At 53.1% G+C, this 18,533-nt stretch overlaps 1 protein-coding gene across 10 annotated transcripts in view; it reads right to left on the minus strand.

Moving 5' to 3' along the window:
• Window positions 1-3,805: 3,805 nt before the first annotated feature.
• HIPK2 (homeodomain interacting protein kinase 2) overlaps window positions 3,806-18,533 on the minus strand; it is a 182,468-nt gene continuing 167,740 nt past the window's right edge. For 7 of the 10 annotated variants that reach the window (XM_059711953.1, XM_059711954.1, XM_059711956.1 and 4 more), the window contains exons 14-15: window positions 15,823-15,983; window positions 3,806-14,668 (exon numbers count right to left, since the gene is read on the minus strand). In XM_059711953.1, coding sequence (XP_059567936.1) covers window positions 14,057-14,668; window positions 15,823-15,983 — 773 coding nt within the window. In that variant the 3' untranslated portion in view covers window positions 3,806-14,056. The remainder of the gene's footprint in view (window positions 14,669-15,822; window positions 15,984-18,533) is intronic. The other 3 variants (XM_059711952.1, XM_059711957.1, XR_009454725.1) reach the window with 2 other exon arrangements.

The following is an 18,533-nucleotide window of genomic DNA, read 5'->3' on the forward strand; positions in this document are numbered from 1 at the left end:
CTCTCATCGATGTTTCTAACTCTCTATCTCTCTCCCTTCCTCTCCGTGGAAAATCAATAAAATATATTAAAAAAAAAAAAGTTTGAGGACCCCTGCTTCAGACCTTCCACATCTGGCTAGAAATGGAGGGACATGCGTGTGGATAAGTGACTGAGAGCTTTTTTAGGGGTCAGTTCTGGCCATAATTATCTGCAAAGAAATCCAGGAAATATAAACCTCTGTGAGGGAAGGACTGGGGAAGGTCCAGATAGTCTTCCCGCATTTCACAGCTAAGAAAGCTGAGGCGTGAGAGGTTAAGTGATTTCCCAGCTCAGTTCCTGGGACTGAACCGGAATATCCTGCCTTCACAGCCCGCTCGCATTCCCTGGCCATCGAACCGCCTTCCCTCCTCGGCTTCACTCGCTCAGCACAGCCTCTCCCGCTCAGAAGGCCTCCTCCAAGCATCCCCCTTTCCCTCCGGTCCTGGCCCTTTATCTCCCGATGGGAAAACTGTCCTCTTCCAAGCTGCCCATCCACAGGCTTAGTCTGCAATGGACGAAGGTTCTCAGAGAGCCAGTGCAATGAAATGTAGGAAGACACTGACACAGGCCGTAACAGACATGAAAGCAGACGTCCAGTGGTTTCTCTCCAAGCTGCCTGTGGCCCAGAGTCCTTCAGAAGTGCTGCTGATGGCGGGGTCTCAGTGGGAGGGACTAGATCCCGCCTACAGATCAGCATCTAACAATGGAATTAGGTCCTCTCACGTTGAGGTCTGTCTCTTCCCTACAGAGTGAGGATTGGGGTGTTGCTGGACCCTGCCATGTCCCACCCTCACGCAGAGCCAGCCAGTGCAAGGGAAGCTGAGGCGAAGTCAGTCTCTTCAGAGGACACTGACAGGGCCTGGGGAGCGTGGTGATGCAGGGCCTCGTCCCTCGAAGGCAGAAGCCCCTGGGCAGGGTCCCAAGCTGGCTGCCGGGCAGGGAGAGCACCATCCAATTGCTGGGCGGCAGGGCGTGTGGGGGGGCCCTCCTTGGGGCTCCTGGCTCAGCCGGGAAATAGGCCTTGTTATGGACCTAGGAGTCTGCTTCCTGCTCTTCACTGGGAGAGTAACTTGGACAACCTAAGCCTTGCCACCCAGGACCAGCTATGCCCAAGGGAGCACAGTGGAGGCAGTGAGTTTCTCACTTTAGATTAAAAAAAATAATTTTTTAAAAATTGATTTCAGAGAGGAAGGGAGAGGGAAAGAGTAACATCATTGATGAGCGAGAATCATTGATTGGCTGCCTCCTGCACGCCCCCTATTGGGGTTGGAGCCAGCAACCCAGCATGTCCCCTGATTGGGGAATCCAACCTTGACCTCCTGGTTCATAGGTTGACGCTCAACCACTCAGCCACGCCAGCTGGGCTCACTTTAGATTTAAATCAGTTTCCAAAGACCCTTCTGCACAGCTGCCCTGCATTCCCCGGCGTCCTCTCATCTCTCCACGCCCCTGGCTGTGTTCCCCGGACACATTCACAGTGTAAAAAGCAGTTTGATAGAAGAGTTTTGTCCAAGTCTTTTGCCTGGATTTTTATGGAACTTGGATTGGCTCAACCGGATTTAACCCACGTTCGAATACTGTGTTTTGGGTTCCATTGGTCTCACCTGAATTCTAGGAGACACAGAATGTGGAGTGGAAATGAGGGTTGATTGGGGCATGAAAATGGGCTGAGTGGTTTGTCCATTTATCCAAATGTTTACTGACCACCCGCTCTGCCTGGCGTTGTAACAGACGCCCTAGAAAGAGGTGAAACAGAGATCCTTCCCGGGAGGGTTTTGTGGTTTTGGGGGAAGGAAATCAGCAAAGAAGCCTGACAATGTGGTAATATGGCAATTATACGGGGGCGGGGGGGGGGGGGGAGGCTGGGAATGTAGACAAAAAGCACCTACCTCATCAGGAGCCCGAGGGCAACCTTCCCGGAGATGAGCAGCTGGTTCTCGAAGGGCATGGGGTCCAAAGCAGGGAGAGGAGGCTAGACAAGCGCGCACTCGGTGCGAGGGGCGAGGTGGGCGCAGGGCCTTCGTCCTGCGGCTGAGGGAGAGACCCGCACAGCCTTGTGGGAGGGCGGGGCCGAGGGAGCCGGGGGCCACCTGGATTCCTGATTCCTCCACTGAGTGCCGGGCGGGGGCTTGGAGAGAGTGGGCGGTTCCGTTAGCCAGGAGGGAGCTGGGAGCACCTGGCAGGCTGACCAGGTGCGCAGGGTGGGAGGCCTTCCCAGAAGCTCTGGGAGCCTGGGTGTAGGAGCAGAGAGATAGATGGCTGACTCTGTCCACAGCAAGTGGGTACAGCAGGGAGCTGAGGGTGCAGCAGGGAGCTGAGGGTACAGCAGGGAGCTGAGGGTGCAGCAGGGAGCTGTGGGTACAGCAGGGAGCTGAGGGTACAGCAGGGAGTTGCAGGTCCAGGTGAGAAGGTGGGTGGGCCTCATGTGAGCCCAGGAGGCACAGAGGATGGGGGCCAGGAGCCTGGCAGTCCTGAGGGCCCTGGACACTGGCAATAGAGGCCATGATGGCTGTCAGTGAGGAACCCTCGTGTGTTCCGGGTGGGGATGTAAGAGGGTGCAGCAGCTGTGGCCAAGTTAAGACTCACCATACAGCCCAGCGACTGCACTCCTAGGCGTGTATCCAAAAGAATGGAGAGCAAGACTAGGTGCGTGCATGCTAGTGCTCACGGCAGCACTGTCTGCAAAACAGTGGGCACAACTCCCTTATCCGTCAACAGATGAACAAAACATGGTGCACACAGTGCAACGTTACTCAGTCTCACAAGGACATTCTGATACATGAGGGACGCTGAAAGCATTGTTAAGTGAAACAAGCCAGAAAAAGGGCAAAGAGTGTATGCGTCCACTTACGTGACGTAGCCGGAATAGGCAAATCCAGAGGCGGAAAGGGGAAAGGTGTTTGCCAAGGGCTGGGAGGTTGTTCTTTAAGGGTTCAGAGCTCCTGTTTGGGATGATGAAAGTTCTAGAAATACACAGTGGTGATGCATGTACTAACGCCACCAACTGTACACTTTCAAGTGGTAACTTTGGTGTTGTGTGTATTTCACCATGAACATGCTGGAGTGATGAGAAGCCACATTGGAGGCGGAGGAGGAGTTGCTTGTGCTTCCCGAGGTGGCCAGGAGGGGGCTGTGGAGCTCATGGCTCCAGTAGGGGCTCCTGGGGAGGACCCAGGTCAGCGAGGAGCATGGACGCCTGGGGAAGGGCAGGACGTGGGTGCAGAGGGAGGCTGCACCCTGCACCCTGCACGCACGTTGGAAAGCTCTTAGGACGGCGATGACAGCAAGGCCTCTGGGATGGGTTTGGAAGCGGACGGGGCTGAAATGGCTAAGAGGAGGGAAGGGAGCTGGGAGACCTCAGCGGCAGGCAAGTGAGGCCCCTCCGCAGCCACACACGGGCATCTTGGCAAAATTAAAAAAAAAAAAAAAGTCTTTATTGATTTCAAAGAGAGGAAAAGAGGAGAGAGAAATATCGATGAGAGAGAATCACCGATTAGCTGCCTCTGCACGCTCCCTACTGGGGATCAAGCCTGCAACCCGGGCATGTGCCCTGACCGGGAATTGAACTGGCCACCTCTCAGTGCACAGGATGACACCCAAACAACTGGGCCACACCGGCCGGCATCTTGACGAATTTTAAATGCGGCGCTGGGTTATAAACGTGTTCAGATGTATTAAATACGTTCGAAGGGCTAAATACTTCTGAAGGCTGCTACTCGTAGCAGTAACCTCTTTAGCCCCCTGACGGGTCTGGTTCCAGAAGAAATGAGCGCGCCAGGCCCGTGGACAGTGATTCCAAACAGTTTAATGTAATTCCAAGACAAAGTGTGATTACATCGCTACACATATACAATATGCATATGTGAGTTTACAAATTTTAATTAATAACTCGTTTCACCTCAGAGACCGAAAAAATGATCAAAAAGAAACTGTGAGTAACAAGCTATAACATAGTTCACCACACGGGACCCCCTTCTCACCCTACAGTTAGTAATATTACAATTAAAATAACTATATTCTTCTATAATTTTTTTCTGTTAAAATCATCTCATAAATTTACAATGCTATTATTAGTTTCCAAGACTAATATAAATTCACTCCATTTTTCTACAACGAAAATGATTATTAATTTAGAAGCACACGACGTCATGATGAAAAACACAAGCATTTTAGTAGCAAGGACTTGATCAGATAAGAATTATTTTTCTTGTAAAACATTCTAAAGCCAAGTAAAATATCCATTCTTATAACATACCTATAATATGAGACTAAGGAGTAGGTTACATAGAGGTCTACGACACATTGGTTTGTCTTTAAAAAAAGTAGACATTTATAAATAAAAAAGAAAAGCGGGACAATTCACGTAGGAAAAGGAGGTACACGAGAAAATACTGTTGCACGCAATAATTTTCACAAAGATTAACGTGGATTAACACTTTTTATTACAGAAACAGTACAGTGAAGGAACACAACAGACCAGGGCTTCCATAGGGTTATTGAGCTGAGATGACCTGGAAGAGAAAGATCTGGACGAGATGACCTTGGGGAGGGAGCCACGTCGCTTGGACTGGTGACCCAGCGTCACCTGGTCTCCTCTTCCCTGTTCTTATTCTGGGGCGTGAGCCTTCCATTCAGAGTGTCCTAAATTCACGGGCAGTTGAAAGGTAAACATTTCTACAGATCCGTTCTCTTTCTACCCTAATGGATACCATTTTTGGAAACGTGATATAATACCAGAGACGGCAGCTCAATACATGTGGTCAAAGCAAATCGAGATGGAAAATTCCAGTCATTCTGATTCGTTGCCTCCCTCCCTCCCTCATCTACGCCCTTGACCCTGGGGACCCAGAGAGCGGTGGTGCGCTCAGGGCCACCTGCTTCCACTGTGGCGAGCTGTGACGCCTCAACCCAGGTGTGGCAAGTGCAGCCTGGGACTGACTCAAACTTCTAAAAGCTCCTCCTCCTCCACCTCCTCCTCCGTAAAGCTATGCTTCTCCTACCCGCCATTTGGTTTGATGTATATATATACATATACACACAAACATACACATCAACCTCTCTATCTACACAGTGATTCTCTACTAAACTAGAAATTCTGATGCCCCAAAGTATGCCTTCCTGGTCTACTTCATTTGGTTAAGAAGATGCACACAGAGGATGAGGAGTTGCTTTGGGGCGAGAAATGATTGTGCCCTGGGAAAGCTACGAAGAAATGAGCAGTAACACGAGTGAGGCGCGTGGGGGGCGGGGAGGGAAACCATGCCATGTGGAGGCATCGCCAACAGGGATGCCTGCTGGGAAGGGAGGGGTGGGGGTGGGGACACTATGTTCCATTCATCAGTGACAGAAAGCTACAAAGAATGGGCATGGTCAAACCACTTTTCCTTCCCAAGTCCTCATAACCTGAGCCAAACTATTAAAATAATAATAAGTCCATTGCCCCTTTGACCAAGCAGGCCACTCACAGGGAGGCAAGACCACCCCTCACAAGGCTAAGGGGGCCCTTCTTCCTGGCTCTTGAGAGAGCGTCCTGGGAGGCGGGTGCCTGGCCGTGGGGCTGTGGTGACAGCAGGGCAGAGGCCGGGGTGGCCACGGGGACAGTGACACGACACCAGTGGGGTAGGCGGTGCGGGGAGAGGCTCGTGTGGTGACTGGTTGAAAGGGAACTAGTGAGCAATGGCAGAGCCCTTTTTCAGATACAGTGAAGTTACTTAAAAAAAAAGCCAATTTCTATACCTCTAGTTTTAACAAAATGGTTAACACCCAAAGACAATGACATAAAACTCATTTGGTTAATTAAAGCAAAGGGGAAACCAATCGGAGGAAAGCGGGCGTATAACTAGAAGGGACAAGATGAAAAATATTTTACAATAAGATTTCTAACAAAAGCCTGAAATAAGAACATACTGTCAACAGAGTTCACAGGGAAAAAGCAAATGCATTTTAAAAACACCACCACAAACAGCTCCCTGGTCCCAGGTGTCTGCGGTTTTCAAGGTCTCATCTGCTAAAGGAATGCCCTTTAGTTCACAGCAGGTCCTCCTCACTCAACAGAACCCACAGCTGCCGGTCTGTTCCTGCAGGACAGGGCCTCGCGCTGAAGTCTCTCACCTTCAGGTCTGACCTCTCCTTCAATGGGCCTCAGGGGCCCCTCAGTCCCCAGCACCTCCTGCTCAGCAGACTCACAATCTCTAGGAAGGATCCAGGCCCCCCTCCCACTGACCTAGGCCTCAAATCCACGTTTAACAGAGTCAACACATCCTTTTGCATTTATTTTGTGTCAACGGAGAAAAGGACTCGCTGACAGCAGATATGGCCAACCTAGGCAATGAGTATAGGCGTAGGGATGGATGGCCTCCCCTGAAAGCCCAGCAGCTGCACTTCCGGGCTCCCTGGATCCCAGTGTCTCCTACTGCCTAGTGACTGGAGGTCAGTGGATCATTAATAAGTTAATAAGTTAAACATTCAAATCAAGACAAAGTCAACAAACCAGGTAGCTGTTTCTCTGCCTCTTCTAAGATGTCAGGGCCTTGAAGGGTTGATGTAACATGGCACGAGGTCTTCGCCTCTGGCCCAGGCTGTGGACCTAACCTGGAAACCCCTTCACATTCTCTCTCGTTCCCATGGAAACCGTAACATGGAGGGCAGTGCTACACAACACAACAGCATGGGTGGGACACCTGCCTTGGGGGCGCGGCTCCCAGCTGGAGGGGCCGCTTGCTGGGGTCTGAAGATGTCAGTTATAAACAGAAGTGTTTTTTTGTGTGTGTGTTTTTTTAAAGTACCAGTTTAAATGTAAACTATAAAACACTTTAACTATAAAATGTAGCCAGAAATATGCTTCAGCATCCACGGTCAATTATTTAGTGTACGCATTTAAAATGTGACTCTCTCGCTGTCTTAGAAGGCTAACAGCGTTTTACAGTAGCTAAGAACATAGAGACTTAACATGTGCATTTGAACATCACATTTGATTACAACAGACAGAGAATCAGCTCTCCCTCGGTTTAATTTTCGTCGTGAAGGTCAGCTATTTTCGGAATTCACTCAAGCCCACAGAGTTCACAGTCTTCTAAATCCCAAGAGCAGACCAGCTACATGACTTCAAAAGAGGCTAAAACCAGGATGAATGCCCACAGTTGAGGTATTATTGCCATTAGGTCACAGTTAGTGTAAGATAATGTATCTAAAACCTTCTTTAGAAAAACCTTTCGGTGCTCCGTCAGAATTCCAGCACGCCTACCGAAACCAACCAGGATTGAATGCCAATGAGTTGGGTTTGCTTCCAATGGAGTTCAAGTTCTAGAGGACTCCAGAACTTGTGTCAACTACCCAAGAGTTTAGGCCGACAAGCCTGGAGCCAGTCAATAAAGACATTTTTAAAATAAAAAAGAAACAAAACAAAAAACGCCCACCCAAAACAACTGAGGAGATGTTTCATAAGAAATAAGAATTTTCTAAAAAATTAAAAATTGAGTCCCAAAGTACTTTGAAATTCTTGTCACCTTTCAGCCAAAATAAACACGCTCTGTGTTGCTACCAATCTCGGACCGCGGCAAGAGACTCTCCCCCCCTGTAGTTTCCCTCCGTTCACACACCACTGCGCCCGCCCGCTGCTTCGAGAAGGCTGCCTCGAAACAAAACCTTATTTTGATCCTCTTTCTAAAAATCTTCTCCTTCTTCTATTTTTTTTTTAAACAAAGGAAAACGTTCCTGGACACCAGACCCGCACATTATTTACAAACTCGGTGTGAGCCCCGTCCCTGGTTCTACCCAGAGCTGAAGAGTGGGGCGGTTACGAGACCAGACTTGTCATGATGTTTATCAGTGCAGTCAAAAATAGCACGTTGGAAAAAAATATATATAGCTTTAGTATTGCCTTTCTAGAATTAACTATAAGCAAGAAAAAAAATGTTTTTTTTAAAGAAGAAATTTTTTTTCCTTTTCTCTCAGGAGTTTGTGGCAGCAGCAGTACTAGACCAGTTGGCACACTGGAAAGGGACCTGAAACAAATCCTATTCCGAATCAAAAGGAACACCCCTACGATTCTCTCCGAAGCCAAGCTACCGCCGCCCCTCTGCTCGCCTCCCACGCGGACGCCCTCTCCTCTCCGCGCAGACCTGCTGCCGCGGCCCATGCAGTGAGCCACAGCGCGGGACGTCCCAAGGCCTTCCTTTGCATTTAAACATGGGAGACACCGAGGCCGGCGCTGAGACCTGGGTCCAAGGCCCGCTCCCTCCCAGCCGGGTGACCCTGGCAGCTGCCTCCTCTGTAACGGATGCCTATTGCTGATTTCATCGTTATTCTGAAGACCAGGTTAAACAAGCTCACGGATGAGCCGTGTTTAGCACAGTGTTTGGCACACAATCGATGGGAGTACCATTAAATGGTCAGAAATATGAGGCTGTTAATTAAAAATCCTATCTCAGCTAAGGCCTCCTTAGCTAAAATTTCACTAGAAATGTGGCAATTTCAGACCACTATTTTATTTTATTTTTGTTAGCACATGCTACTCTTTCTTTGTTAGAACAGCAGCTTCCTCACCACCCCCCATCAGTAAAGGGGGCGTCGTACATGGGGTGGCTCTGATGGGGCCATGAGGTCACCCTCACAGGGCTTGCCTGGGGCCTGGAGTGCTGAAGGCATTCAACAAATGCTGGCTGTTAGCTGAGGGACATTGCAGGTTTTGAGAAGAAATGAGAGAGTCAATCTAATATTCTTGAGATTAGGGGCTCTCGGAGGCTTGTGGGAGCTGAGTTGGGGGCACCTAGGAGGGTCCCTCTGGGGCAGGTATTCTGAGAGCATGCCCTACGGAGGGTCCCTTCTGCGTCAACTGGGTCTGAAGGGAAGAGCTGGCCTGGAGCTGCAGGAATGAGGTGAGAAGCCTCTGCCAGGTGGGGTGATGCTAGTGAGCGAGGTGCCAATGGTCTTTGAAAGCCTCTGTTGCATTTAAGTCATTTCACCATCTTCAGTTCTCTAGTAGCCGGGCTGAGATTTTACGGACTAGTCTGTGGAGATTAGAAGTGAGAGTCCAAAGGCATCAGAGCCCGGCTCCTGCGCATCCAACCCCCAAACGCAGCTGAACTTCCTGCCCGGTCGGACCCCTGGTGACACGAGGCCAGTTAAGCTCACACAGTCACGTGGTGTCTCCAGCCCCCCAGTAGCAGCAGCGTTAGGGTTACTGATCTACTTCTCTGAAAAGGTGAGTACAGCTTTGAAATCAATGTAACAACAGAAAGTCAGGATACAGAGGAAAGAGAAAGACAAATGGAATTGCATCACGAACGATGTCATTATTGCCCCGAGAGGAAAGACAGGAATGCCATCATGCTGTCCGTGTTTGGAGGTGTCTCCGGGAAGGGTTCTTTGGCTAAAGAAAGGAACAGTTACACCTTCCTTTCCAATTTGGTAAGGACAACTCTGGCCTGCTTCCTTTTGAGGGTTCCCCATGAAGTCTGTACGATACACCAGAGAGAAAAGACAGACCGGGTGGACGAGGAACACGCCAAGTCCCCAGGGCGGGAATGCTTTGTGGCAAAGCTCTTATGCTGGCGCTGTGAGGTCCCGGCAAGGCCGCGGCAGGAAACCTCGCCTCTCTGCTACCTGGTTTTTTCTCCTGTTTTCTGTCCCAGAGCCCCACATCCTGCCCTGCCCCCAGCACCAGACAGAGTCCGGACGAAAGCTGGGTCAGCCCGTGGACACGGAGTTTCACCCCCCACAGCCCATCAGTAATAGCTCCTCAAGCCTCCTCATCTCCTTCCTCCAGTTTCCAAGAAAGTCTGCTCCACTCACTCACTCACTCACTCTCACACCCCAATCCTCCACCACAAGCTTGTTCAAAACCGAGTGTCTGCGATTCTACAGGCCTGGTCGAGGGAAAGCAGCCGTTAGCAGCTGCGCCGACCTCGCCTTCCCTCCGCACACCCAGCAGCCCGGTGTCTGGGCGGGTTGCCTCCCGGGGTGAAGGGGCTGCCAGCTGGCTCCCACGGCCTGCAAGCCACTCAGCGCCAGGAAGGCCTGGATGCAAATCCGGTCCGAGAGACCACCGCCGGCTGGCCCCACCCTCCTTGTCCCTCTGAATCGATCAACCCCATGCTCTTTCACAAAAGTAATTGGCATCAAGCCTCAGACTCTCCCACCCATCGGCCTGCTCACCCTTCCCTTGGAAACAGCCCAATCATCACGAAAGAGGCCCTAAGCGCAGAGACACGGGTGCAAACATCCCGGAGGGCCGGCGAGGCCCAGTGCGGGAGCGTGCGGCTCCCTGGCTCCCACGGCAGTCTCCCTTGCCTGTCTTTTTGCATTTCCCCTCTCACTCTTACGACGTTTCCTCAGCAAAGAAGGATGAAGCCAATTATTGAACAGATGATGCTCTAGGTTATGGTACTTGAGGTCTAAGTAGGACTAAGTTGACAGCCCTCTGCTTGAGAGCTTGGTCCTAGGGATGGGCAGCCTTTTGCTCATCCCACTTGCTAGGGCGACTCAGTTGGAGGACGGGATGGGAGATGCGGGCAAGTGCCAAGGAGCACATGCAGAGGTTGGCGCCTCCCACTGGGGGTTTCTGATCCCACAGCTGTGCTGGGGGCTGAAGGAGGAAGGCAGGCGGGGACTAGGGGAGCGGGCTAACATTTGCTGACTGTCTGCGGGATTGGGTCCTGCCCATCTCCCAGCTGCCCCCCCCCCCCCCGCCCTTTCAGGGAAGCTGGCATTTCAACCCTTTCTTCATCCGGGGCTGAAGTTTCTGGGTCTGTGGGCAGTGTGTGTACACCTTGCTGATGGAAAAATCAGGGCACTGTGGGCCAATGATCTCACCCTGGCTGCAGTGTGCGCAGCTGCTGGGTGTGTCAGTGTCCTCTGGCCTCCTAGCATCCCTCCACCCTTTTTGGCTCACTAGTTTGTTCTTAGGATTGCAAGCTGAGATGTCCTGGGGGCAGGGCCAGACTGAGGAAGTGGGCAGCGTGGGGGGAGGGGGGAGGGGGGAGGGGAACAGTGGTCTCTGAGCCACCCTGGGAGGGGCTGCATCAGCTCCGGCAGGGGGCGCTTTTGGCGGGACAGGTACATGGCGGGTATGAGCAGGCCAGGATCTGGGCAGCCGGGTTCAGAAGCGCAGGGCCTGGCGGAGGCCCACGCTCAGGGCTCAGCACGCGCGGCCGGTGTGGTCAGCGCCCAGGCTGCGCAGAGGAAAGGCCTGACTCTTCTCTCTGGTTCTGCGGGGATCTTTCCTTGACAGCTCTCAGTGGAAGAGATGGCAAACAGTTCACCCAATTCCTTTGTCTGACAAAACTGGACACCTGCATGTCCTTCCTGTCTACTCAGATACTCACAGATATAATCAAATAAGTTTAAATATTAAAGAGAAAACACAAAGATACATGGAATAAGTGTGCATTTCAAACACCAACTAAAATATCCACACAATGATAATGATAATAATTACACTGATAATAATCAAAATAATTAGTACAATAATATTATCTTTATGAGCAGCATGGACCTTTCATTCCTGGTCTGGAAGAAAAGGAAAGAAGTGTCAGGTGAAAGTTGACGTGGTAGACAGAGTCATCTGCTTCAAACGGAAGGCTGGTTGTCTTTTCCGGAAAGGTCAGAGGGCGCGAGGGCTGGGCGCGCACTGGGCGAGGCCCAGGATGCTACAGTAAGGCCACGCGCAGCCCAGACGGGTAACTGGGCTCGAGACCTGGTGGGGCGCCGCTGCCATCTGTGCCGGAGTCGGGCCTTCCAGGCTGGTGTGGCCTCCAACTTCAACACCCCCCCCCCCTGGCCCCCACTACTCCCACTGACTGGCCGTCTCCAGTCGTCTCAGAAGGACGCACTCCCCACATCAGAACATCAGACAGACTATGGATCCTGCTGGGCCCTGGGGCTGTCCGCCCTCCAAAGTCATAGCATCCTTCCTTCCTTCCGGCCTAAGGCCTTGATAAATGGGACCTCTTTGTAAGGTAAGTAGGACTTGTGGTCCGGAGGGGAAATTTCCAGAGTTAGTTCACATTTCACAGCTAAGAGCTAAGGTAAAGGTTTGGCTTCCTCACTGAATTAGGTCGGATGTCACTATAAAAACACCTTTCACAGCAGATCTTTAAGGGAGACTGTGGAGGGAGGGAGGGAGGGAGGGAGGGAAGGGGACTAGGACGAGGAGGGACGAGGACGAGGACGGAGCGGCCTCTCTGCACCTTGGGAACGCGGCGTTGGGCTCAGTTAAGGACTCAGCGTGGAGAGCCTGTGTTTAGGGCCTCCCTTTAAAGCCTTACTATGACCACACAGTCGCCTAACCTTCATGAGTGTGAGTTGCTGTGAACAGAGACCCCACCTGCCTCCAGCAGTTCAAGCCTGAGAAACGTCCAGAATGTATCAAAGGTGCAAAGAGGGCAAAGGGCAATTTCTTTGGAAACCTAACTGGCGGCGGGAGGGGCCTCCAAGGGGTGGCCGAAGGCCTCCTGGTCACCCCAACAAATGTCCCCCTGCCTTCTGCCCACCAGACCCTCAAAAACCAAAGCCAAGTGGTGCCGTGGGCAGGCCCAGGTAATGAGGGAGAGACCGCAGTGAGCACAGGCTGGTGGTTGTCTGCAGAGGGAAGGGTCCCGAGGAGAGGGGTGGTGCGACAGTGAGGCCTGGGGGGAGGCGAGAGCACCCGGCTGGGGACCAGGCCTGCGCTCCGGCCCACAGAGGCGGCAGGAAGTGTGCTGGCCTGGAGGCGGCAGGCGGCTGGCGGCCTCCTCTCCTCTGTCCTTTCCACACCAGGAAGGAGTCAGCCACTTGCAAGGCCAGCGTTCCTGCGACACAGAGGGACCTCTGGCCCCACAAATGGCAGAGCAGCCATACAGGTAGAACGGGGGTGTAGGGGGGTGGGGGGGAGGGGGGCTGCAAGGGGTGGGGAGTCGCTCCTGCTCTGTCCAAATAAAGTCATCTAAAACATCACGCCCACCAGGTCCACCCCCACCATCCACCCCACATCTCAACATCCGGGGGCTCTCCGGCCTTGCCAGCTCCCTGACACCCCTCTGCCAGCAAACAGCCATAGACAGACAACAGGTACTAAAATTAGATTAAATTAAAATTTAAAAACAAAAAGAGGAAAGACCAGAGTAAAATGTTTCAACAGCACAAAAGTGCTGAGATGCTCCGACTCGCCCGCCAGCTGCTTGGAGGACCGTGGAAGGAAACCCTCGCGCTCTGGTTCCGTAAGGCACTAGGAGGGAATGATGTCAAGTCAGGAGGGAGCCTGGCCGCGCCCAGGACGCACAGGCGCGCTCCGCTCACGCCTGGGCCACCACCTTGGTTACATGCCTGTGCCTATCACTGTTGTGTGCAGTTACACTGAGGATAGTCCATTGGTATCACGGGAGTTGAACACAAAGAGAAACGGGTGCAGAATGCTACATTCCACCGGGTGTCGGCAACGCCCGCCAGCCCTGCTATGCGACTAGGGATTGATTCAAAGAGAAAATAAATCTTCAGAAAGAAAAAACTAAAGTTTGGAACAAACATTATGAATGACATTTGAGGAGTAACTTTCTTAGGGATTTATCCAGAGTGCTCGGAAAGAGAACACGTGCCCTCGGGGGAGGGCTTCCTGGGCCTGGCCACCCCCTTCCCCCCAAAGGAGCCTGAACAGCCCAGCCCCCCACATCAGGCCACAGCGGCCTGACCTCAAGGGCTGTTGACCCTTTAGAGTTCTGGAAAAATCCCTAATTCTCATGTTCAACCATGAAAAACCTATTGGATTTCCATATCAGGTGTCCCTGACAGCAAATTCTTAAATGTCACTTGCTGCCATATGAAAATAACCTCTGAAAAGTTCATAGATCAAGTTCTTCAGAAACTGGCCCCCCTTCCGGAATCTTCCATCGCTCTCTCTTCTCCTTTCCAGTTTGGTGCAGAATGGGTTCATGAGCTGTGTTTTTGTTACCGACGTTTTCTTTTTTTTCTTTTTCTTTTTAAAATAAAAAGCATAGATCCCCTCCTGAATCCCTTCTTTTTAAAAATGTTCTCTTCTCTGCTCAGTCCTCCCACTTCCTAGTTCAAGTGTCAGCAGTGTCCCCGCCCCGCCCCTTGTACTGCTGCTGTGCGGCGTCTTCAGTGCCAGACGCCCAGCTCCGCCCTCGCCCGTGCCCCCTCCCAGTGTCTATATGTATGGGTACTGGTTGACCTTGGCAGGGCTCAGTGGGTATCCAGTGTAGACGGTGGAGGCTGGAGAGGCGCTGATGTAGGTCTGGTGGGCAAACTGGGCTGGATACTGACTCGGGTGGATGGTGGGCGAGGGCAGGACCCGGGGGCCCATGCTCACGGGGACCTGGTGGACGATGCTGGCCGGGTAGGCAGTGTGCTGCACGGTGTGGCGTGCCGAGCCTTGGGAGGCCACCAGGTGGGCCACGGTGCCGGTGGAGCCCAGGGCCGCGGGCGCCGTGTAGGTGTAGAGGTGGGGCTGGGTAGGGAGGTGGGCAGCAGCGGCGGCAGCCAGGTGGGGGTGCACAGTGCCGTGGCTGGGGCTGTTGTGCGGGAAGGAGTACGGAGCCTGGGCCATCGTGGGAGTGATGTAGGCCTGCTGCCGGCGGTGGCTCCCGGTGCGGTCTGCAGTGATGTGCTGCTGAGCCTGGACAAGGAGAAGCACCAGGAGAGGGCTGCACTGGGGGCTGGACACACGGGAGAGGAGGAGGGGGAAGTGAGGAGGGGGAGGAGGGAGAGGGAGAGAGGAGGAGGAGGAGGGAGAGGGAGGGAGGAGGAGGGGGAAGGGAGGAGGGGGAAGTGAGGAGGGGGGGAGGGAGAGGGAAAGAGGAGGAGGGAGAAGTGAGGACAGGAGAAGAAACAGGGAGAGAGGAGGAGGAGGGGGAAGTGAGGATAGGGAGGAGGAAGAGGAAAGGAGGGAGGAAGAGGGATGTAAGGAGGGGAGGAGAGAAAGAAGTGGGGAGGAGGGATAAGGGGAGGGGGAAGTGAAAATGGAGAGGAGGGAAGGAGAGAGAGAGGGGAGAGAGAAGAGAGATGAGAAGGGGGAAGAGGGGGGAGAGAAGGGAGGAGGAAGGAGGAGAGGAGAAGCGGGGAGGGGAGGGAGAGTAGGCCACAGCAGTGGGAGTGACAGAAGACACCTCTGGAAGGTGCTGGGCAGTAAATTAGCTGGGACTGAGAAAGGAGGCTGTGCCCAGTGTCCCCCAGGCTGGCTGACACACAGACAAAGCCACTGCTGTTATAGGTCACAGATCTCCCTGTGAGATCTTGTTCTCTAAAATGCAGGCCCTCTCAGACCTCTGCTGTCTGCCGTTGTATCAGACACATGTGCCAGCCCTCTCTAACCGGGGCATTCTCAGTCCTGGTGACAGATGCGGCCTCAGTTCACGGCCCAGGCACAGCACAGCGCACGGGGCTTCCTGAGCACAAGCCCCTTTGTCTCACCTCGTGGCTCCTCAGGAAACAGGCCCGGGTCCACTCTGCACCGAGCTGGCCCTTTACACACAGGCTGGCTCTGCCCTCCGAGGCTCTGCTTTATTTATGTCCCACCTTCCCCAAACCTCGGCCGCGTGGCCCGGGCTCGGGGAGTGGCCTCCTCCACGGCACGCAGCGGTGCCCCCTGTGCTGGGCGACACTGGCGAGCTGTCGGCCATCCTAACAAGCGCTGGCACATGCCACTCGGAGCCACATGCCACTACACAGGTCGCCCTGCTTCCGGCCAGCTCTCCCTGAACCAGTGGCACCAGCTTCCCCAAGGGTGACCCTCGGAGGGAAGCAAACACCAGTGGTCGGTCAGGGCACCTCCTGCCCCCACTGGAGGGGCAGTGAGAAGCGCCGGGCTTACCTGGCTGAGGTTGAGCGGCTGCTGCTGCTGGAAATGTGGCCCCGGCCGCTGCTGCCGGAAGGCGACGGCTCCTGACGAGCTCCCTGAAGAGTGGCCGCTGGTGGAGGTCACATTGCTGGAGGACTTGGACTTGTAGGAGGACGAGTGGTGACTGGTGTTGACTGTGTCGGGAGGAGAAACAGGTCACAGGTCAGTCCTGGGTCCTCGGCTACCCCTCTCGGGCCAACAGGGGTCTTCCAGGAAGGGACCGTTTCCGATCTGGCCAATCACAAACCAGTCTCACTGCCCCAGGCCCGGGTGAGACCGGCCCAGGTCCCAGGAGTTGTGGCTCTGGCCCCACCTCGGACCTAGTTGCTTAATTTTCCCTGAGCCTCGCATCCCTCCAACACAGTGGTTCTCAACCTGTGGGCCGCGTCCCCTTTGGGGGTTGAACAACCCTTTCACAGGGGTCGCCTAAGACCATCGGAAAACACATATATAATTACATATTGTTTTTGTGATGAATCATTATGCTTTAATTATGTTCAATTTGTAACAATGAAATGGGGGGTCACCACAACATGAGGAACTGTATTAAAGGGTCGCGGCATTAGGAAGGTTGAGAACCGCTGCTCCAACATGTTCTCACAGAGTTCGCCCTGTTGCTTTCCAAAGAACCTAACTAGCCCGAGAGACCGGAGAGGCTGGGAGAGAAACCCCGTGGCTGAGAACACAGGAGGGACGACGAGCTGTGGGAGATGGACTGTCACCCACACAGCCGGTGTCCTGGGTCAGCGGCTGGGGCTCCGGGGGTGGCTGCCGCCAGCGTGCGCCTTGGCTGGTGTGGGCCAGCTGCTTTCCTGGCTTCCCCGGCCAGGAGGTTCTGCAGCCAGGGGCACTGAGTACTGAGAACGAGGGCAGGCACCAGGATGAGGTCCTGCCTGCCTCTCGCCTGCCACTGGGAAGACTGCGCAGCAGCTCCTCGGAACAGGAGTCTCTATAAGAGACGACACCACGGGGCTTCTGGAGGCAGCGGCACTGGTTGCTTTAGAACCAGCAGCTCACCGAGAAGGACCTTCCATTTTTCTCATGTTTGTTGGACATATTCTTGAGATTCTCAGCTATTCAGGCAACCGTTTCTGTTTTTCAGAAATGACCCGTCCTTGGGGAATGCAGTGGGGAGTGCTCAGGGCTGCCGATGGACATGCTAGTGTAGCTCCACAGGCGTCATGCGGGCTCGCAGAGCTGGCCTCTGGTGGCAGGACCCTGCTGAGCTACGCTGGGCGAGGCTGGCCCTCGGCTTCCTCACCTGTCTGTGCGAGGGGGCTGCACTGGGTGGTCTTAGAGTTTCAGTAACTTTCGCCACCAAGTCCCCTCCCAGAGCGGCGCCGGCACCACGGCGGACAAAGCTCAGAGCTGGGATATTCGACCTGGACATCTGGCCGCCCTCCTAGGCACCATCCACCTCGTGTTAAAAGGCCTAGGGAGCCCTAGCTGGTTCTGCTCCGTGGTTAGGCGTCGGCCTGTAGGATGAAGGGTCCCGGATTTGATTCCCTTCAAGGGCATGCACCGCGGTTGCAGGCTCCATCCCCAGGCCCAGTCAGGGTGTGTGCAGGAGGCAACCAGACAATGCCTCTCACATCGATGGTCTCTCTCTCTCTCTGTCTCTTCCCCTCCCTTCCACTCCCTCTAAAAATCAATGGACAATATCCTTGGGTGAGGATTAACAAAAAACAAAAACATAAAAAAAGGGCAAGAGAAATTTAGCATTGGCTACTTGAGAAAAAATCAATGCCTACATAATCTGCATAAGGTCTATCTTGAGCCAACTCTTAGACACATTATGTTTTTTTGTTGTTGTTAATCCTCACCAGAGGATATTTTCCCATTGATCCTTAGAGAGAGTAGAAGGCAGGGAGGGAGAAGGGGAGGGAAGGAGAGGAACAGAGAGACAGAGAAACATTGATTGGTTGCCTCCCAAACGTACCCCAACTGGGGCCAGGGATCAACCCCAACTACCCAGGTACATGTTCTTGACCAGAAATTGAGCCGCAACCCTCAGGGCACAGGCCGGTGTTCTAACCACTGAGCACACTGGCCAGGGCCATTATCACGTGTTTTTTTTAACTACTTTTTTATTTTTTAAAAAATATATTTTTATTGATTTCAGAGCGGAAGGGAGAGGGAGAGAGGGATAGAAAAATCAATGATGAGGGAGAATCATCGATCGGCTGCCTCCTGCATACCCCATACCAGGGATAGAGCCTGCAACCCAGGTATGTGCTGTGACCGGGAATCGAACCGTGACCTCCTGGTTCATAGGTCAACACTCAACCACTGAGCCACACCAGCTGGGCTATCGCGTATGTTTAAGAATCATTACTGTTACAGAATCCCCAGAGTTGTCTGGGAATACAAGCGTCCTTGATTTACAAACCTCAGTGTCTCACCCTGTAGGTCTACAGCCCCCTATCTCATATCCCTGGGGTCAGTTTTCAAATTCAAAATTTCCGATTTTAGGAAGGTAATTTGGTACATAGTCAATATATCAGGTCACCCCCAGAGGAGCCTCGACACCACCCTCCCACCAAACACATGAATATTTCTGCCACAAAACACAGGGACACTTCCCAAAGCAGCACACATACGACTATGACACAAAAGAACAGCCTCTGGCTGGGCCAGGCCAGGTTTTTACTGCCAACTGAGTTTGCTGTGAGCTTAAAATCTGG

This window comes from Myotis daubentonii, chromosome 10, assembly GCF_963259705.1.
Source record: "Myotis daubentonii chromosome 10, mMyoDau2.1, whole genome shotgun sequence".
In the NCBI taxonomy this organism is placed as follows: Eukaryota; Metazoa; Chordata; class Mammalia; order Chiroptera; family Vespertilionidae; genus Myotis; species Myotis daubentonii.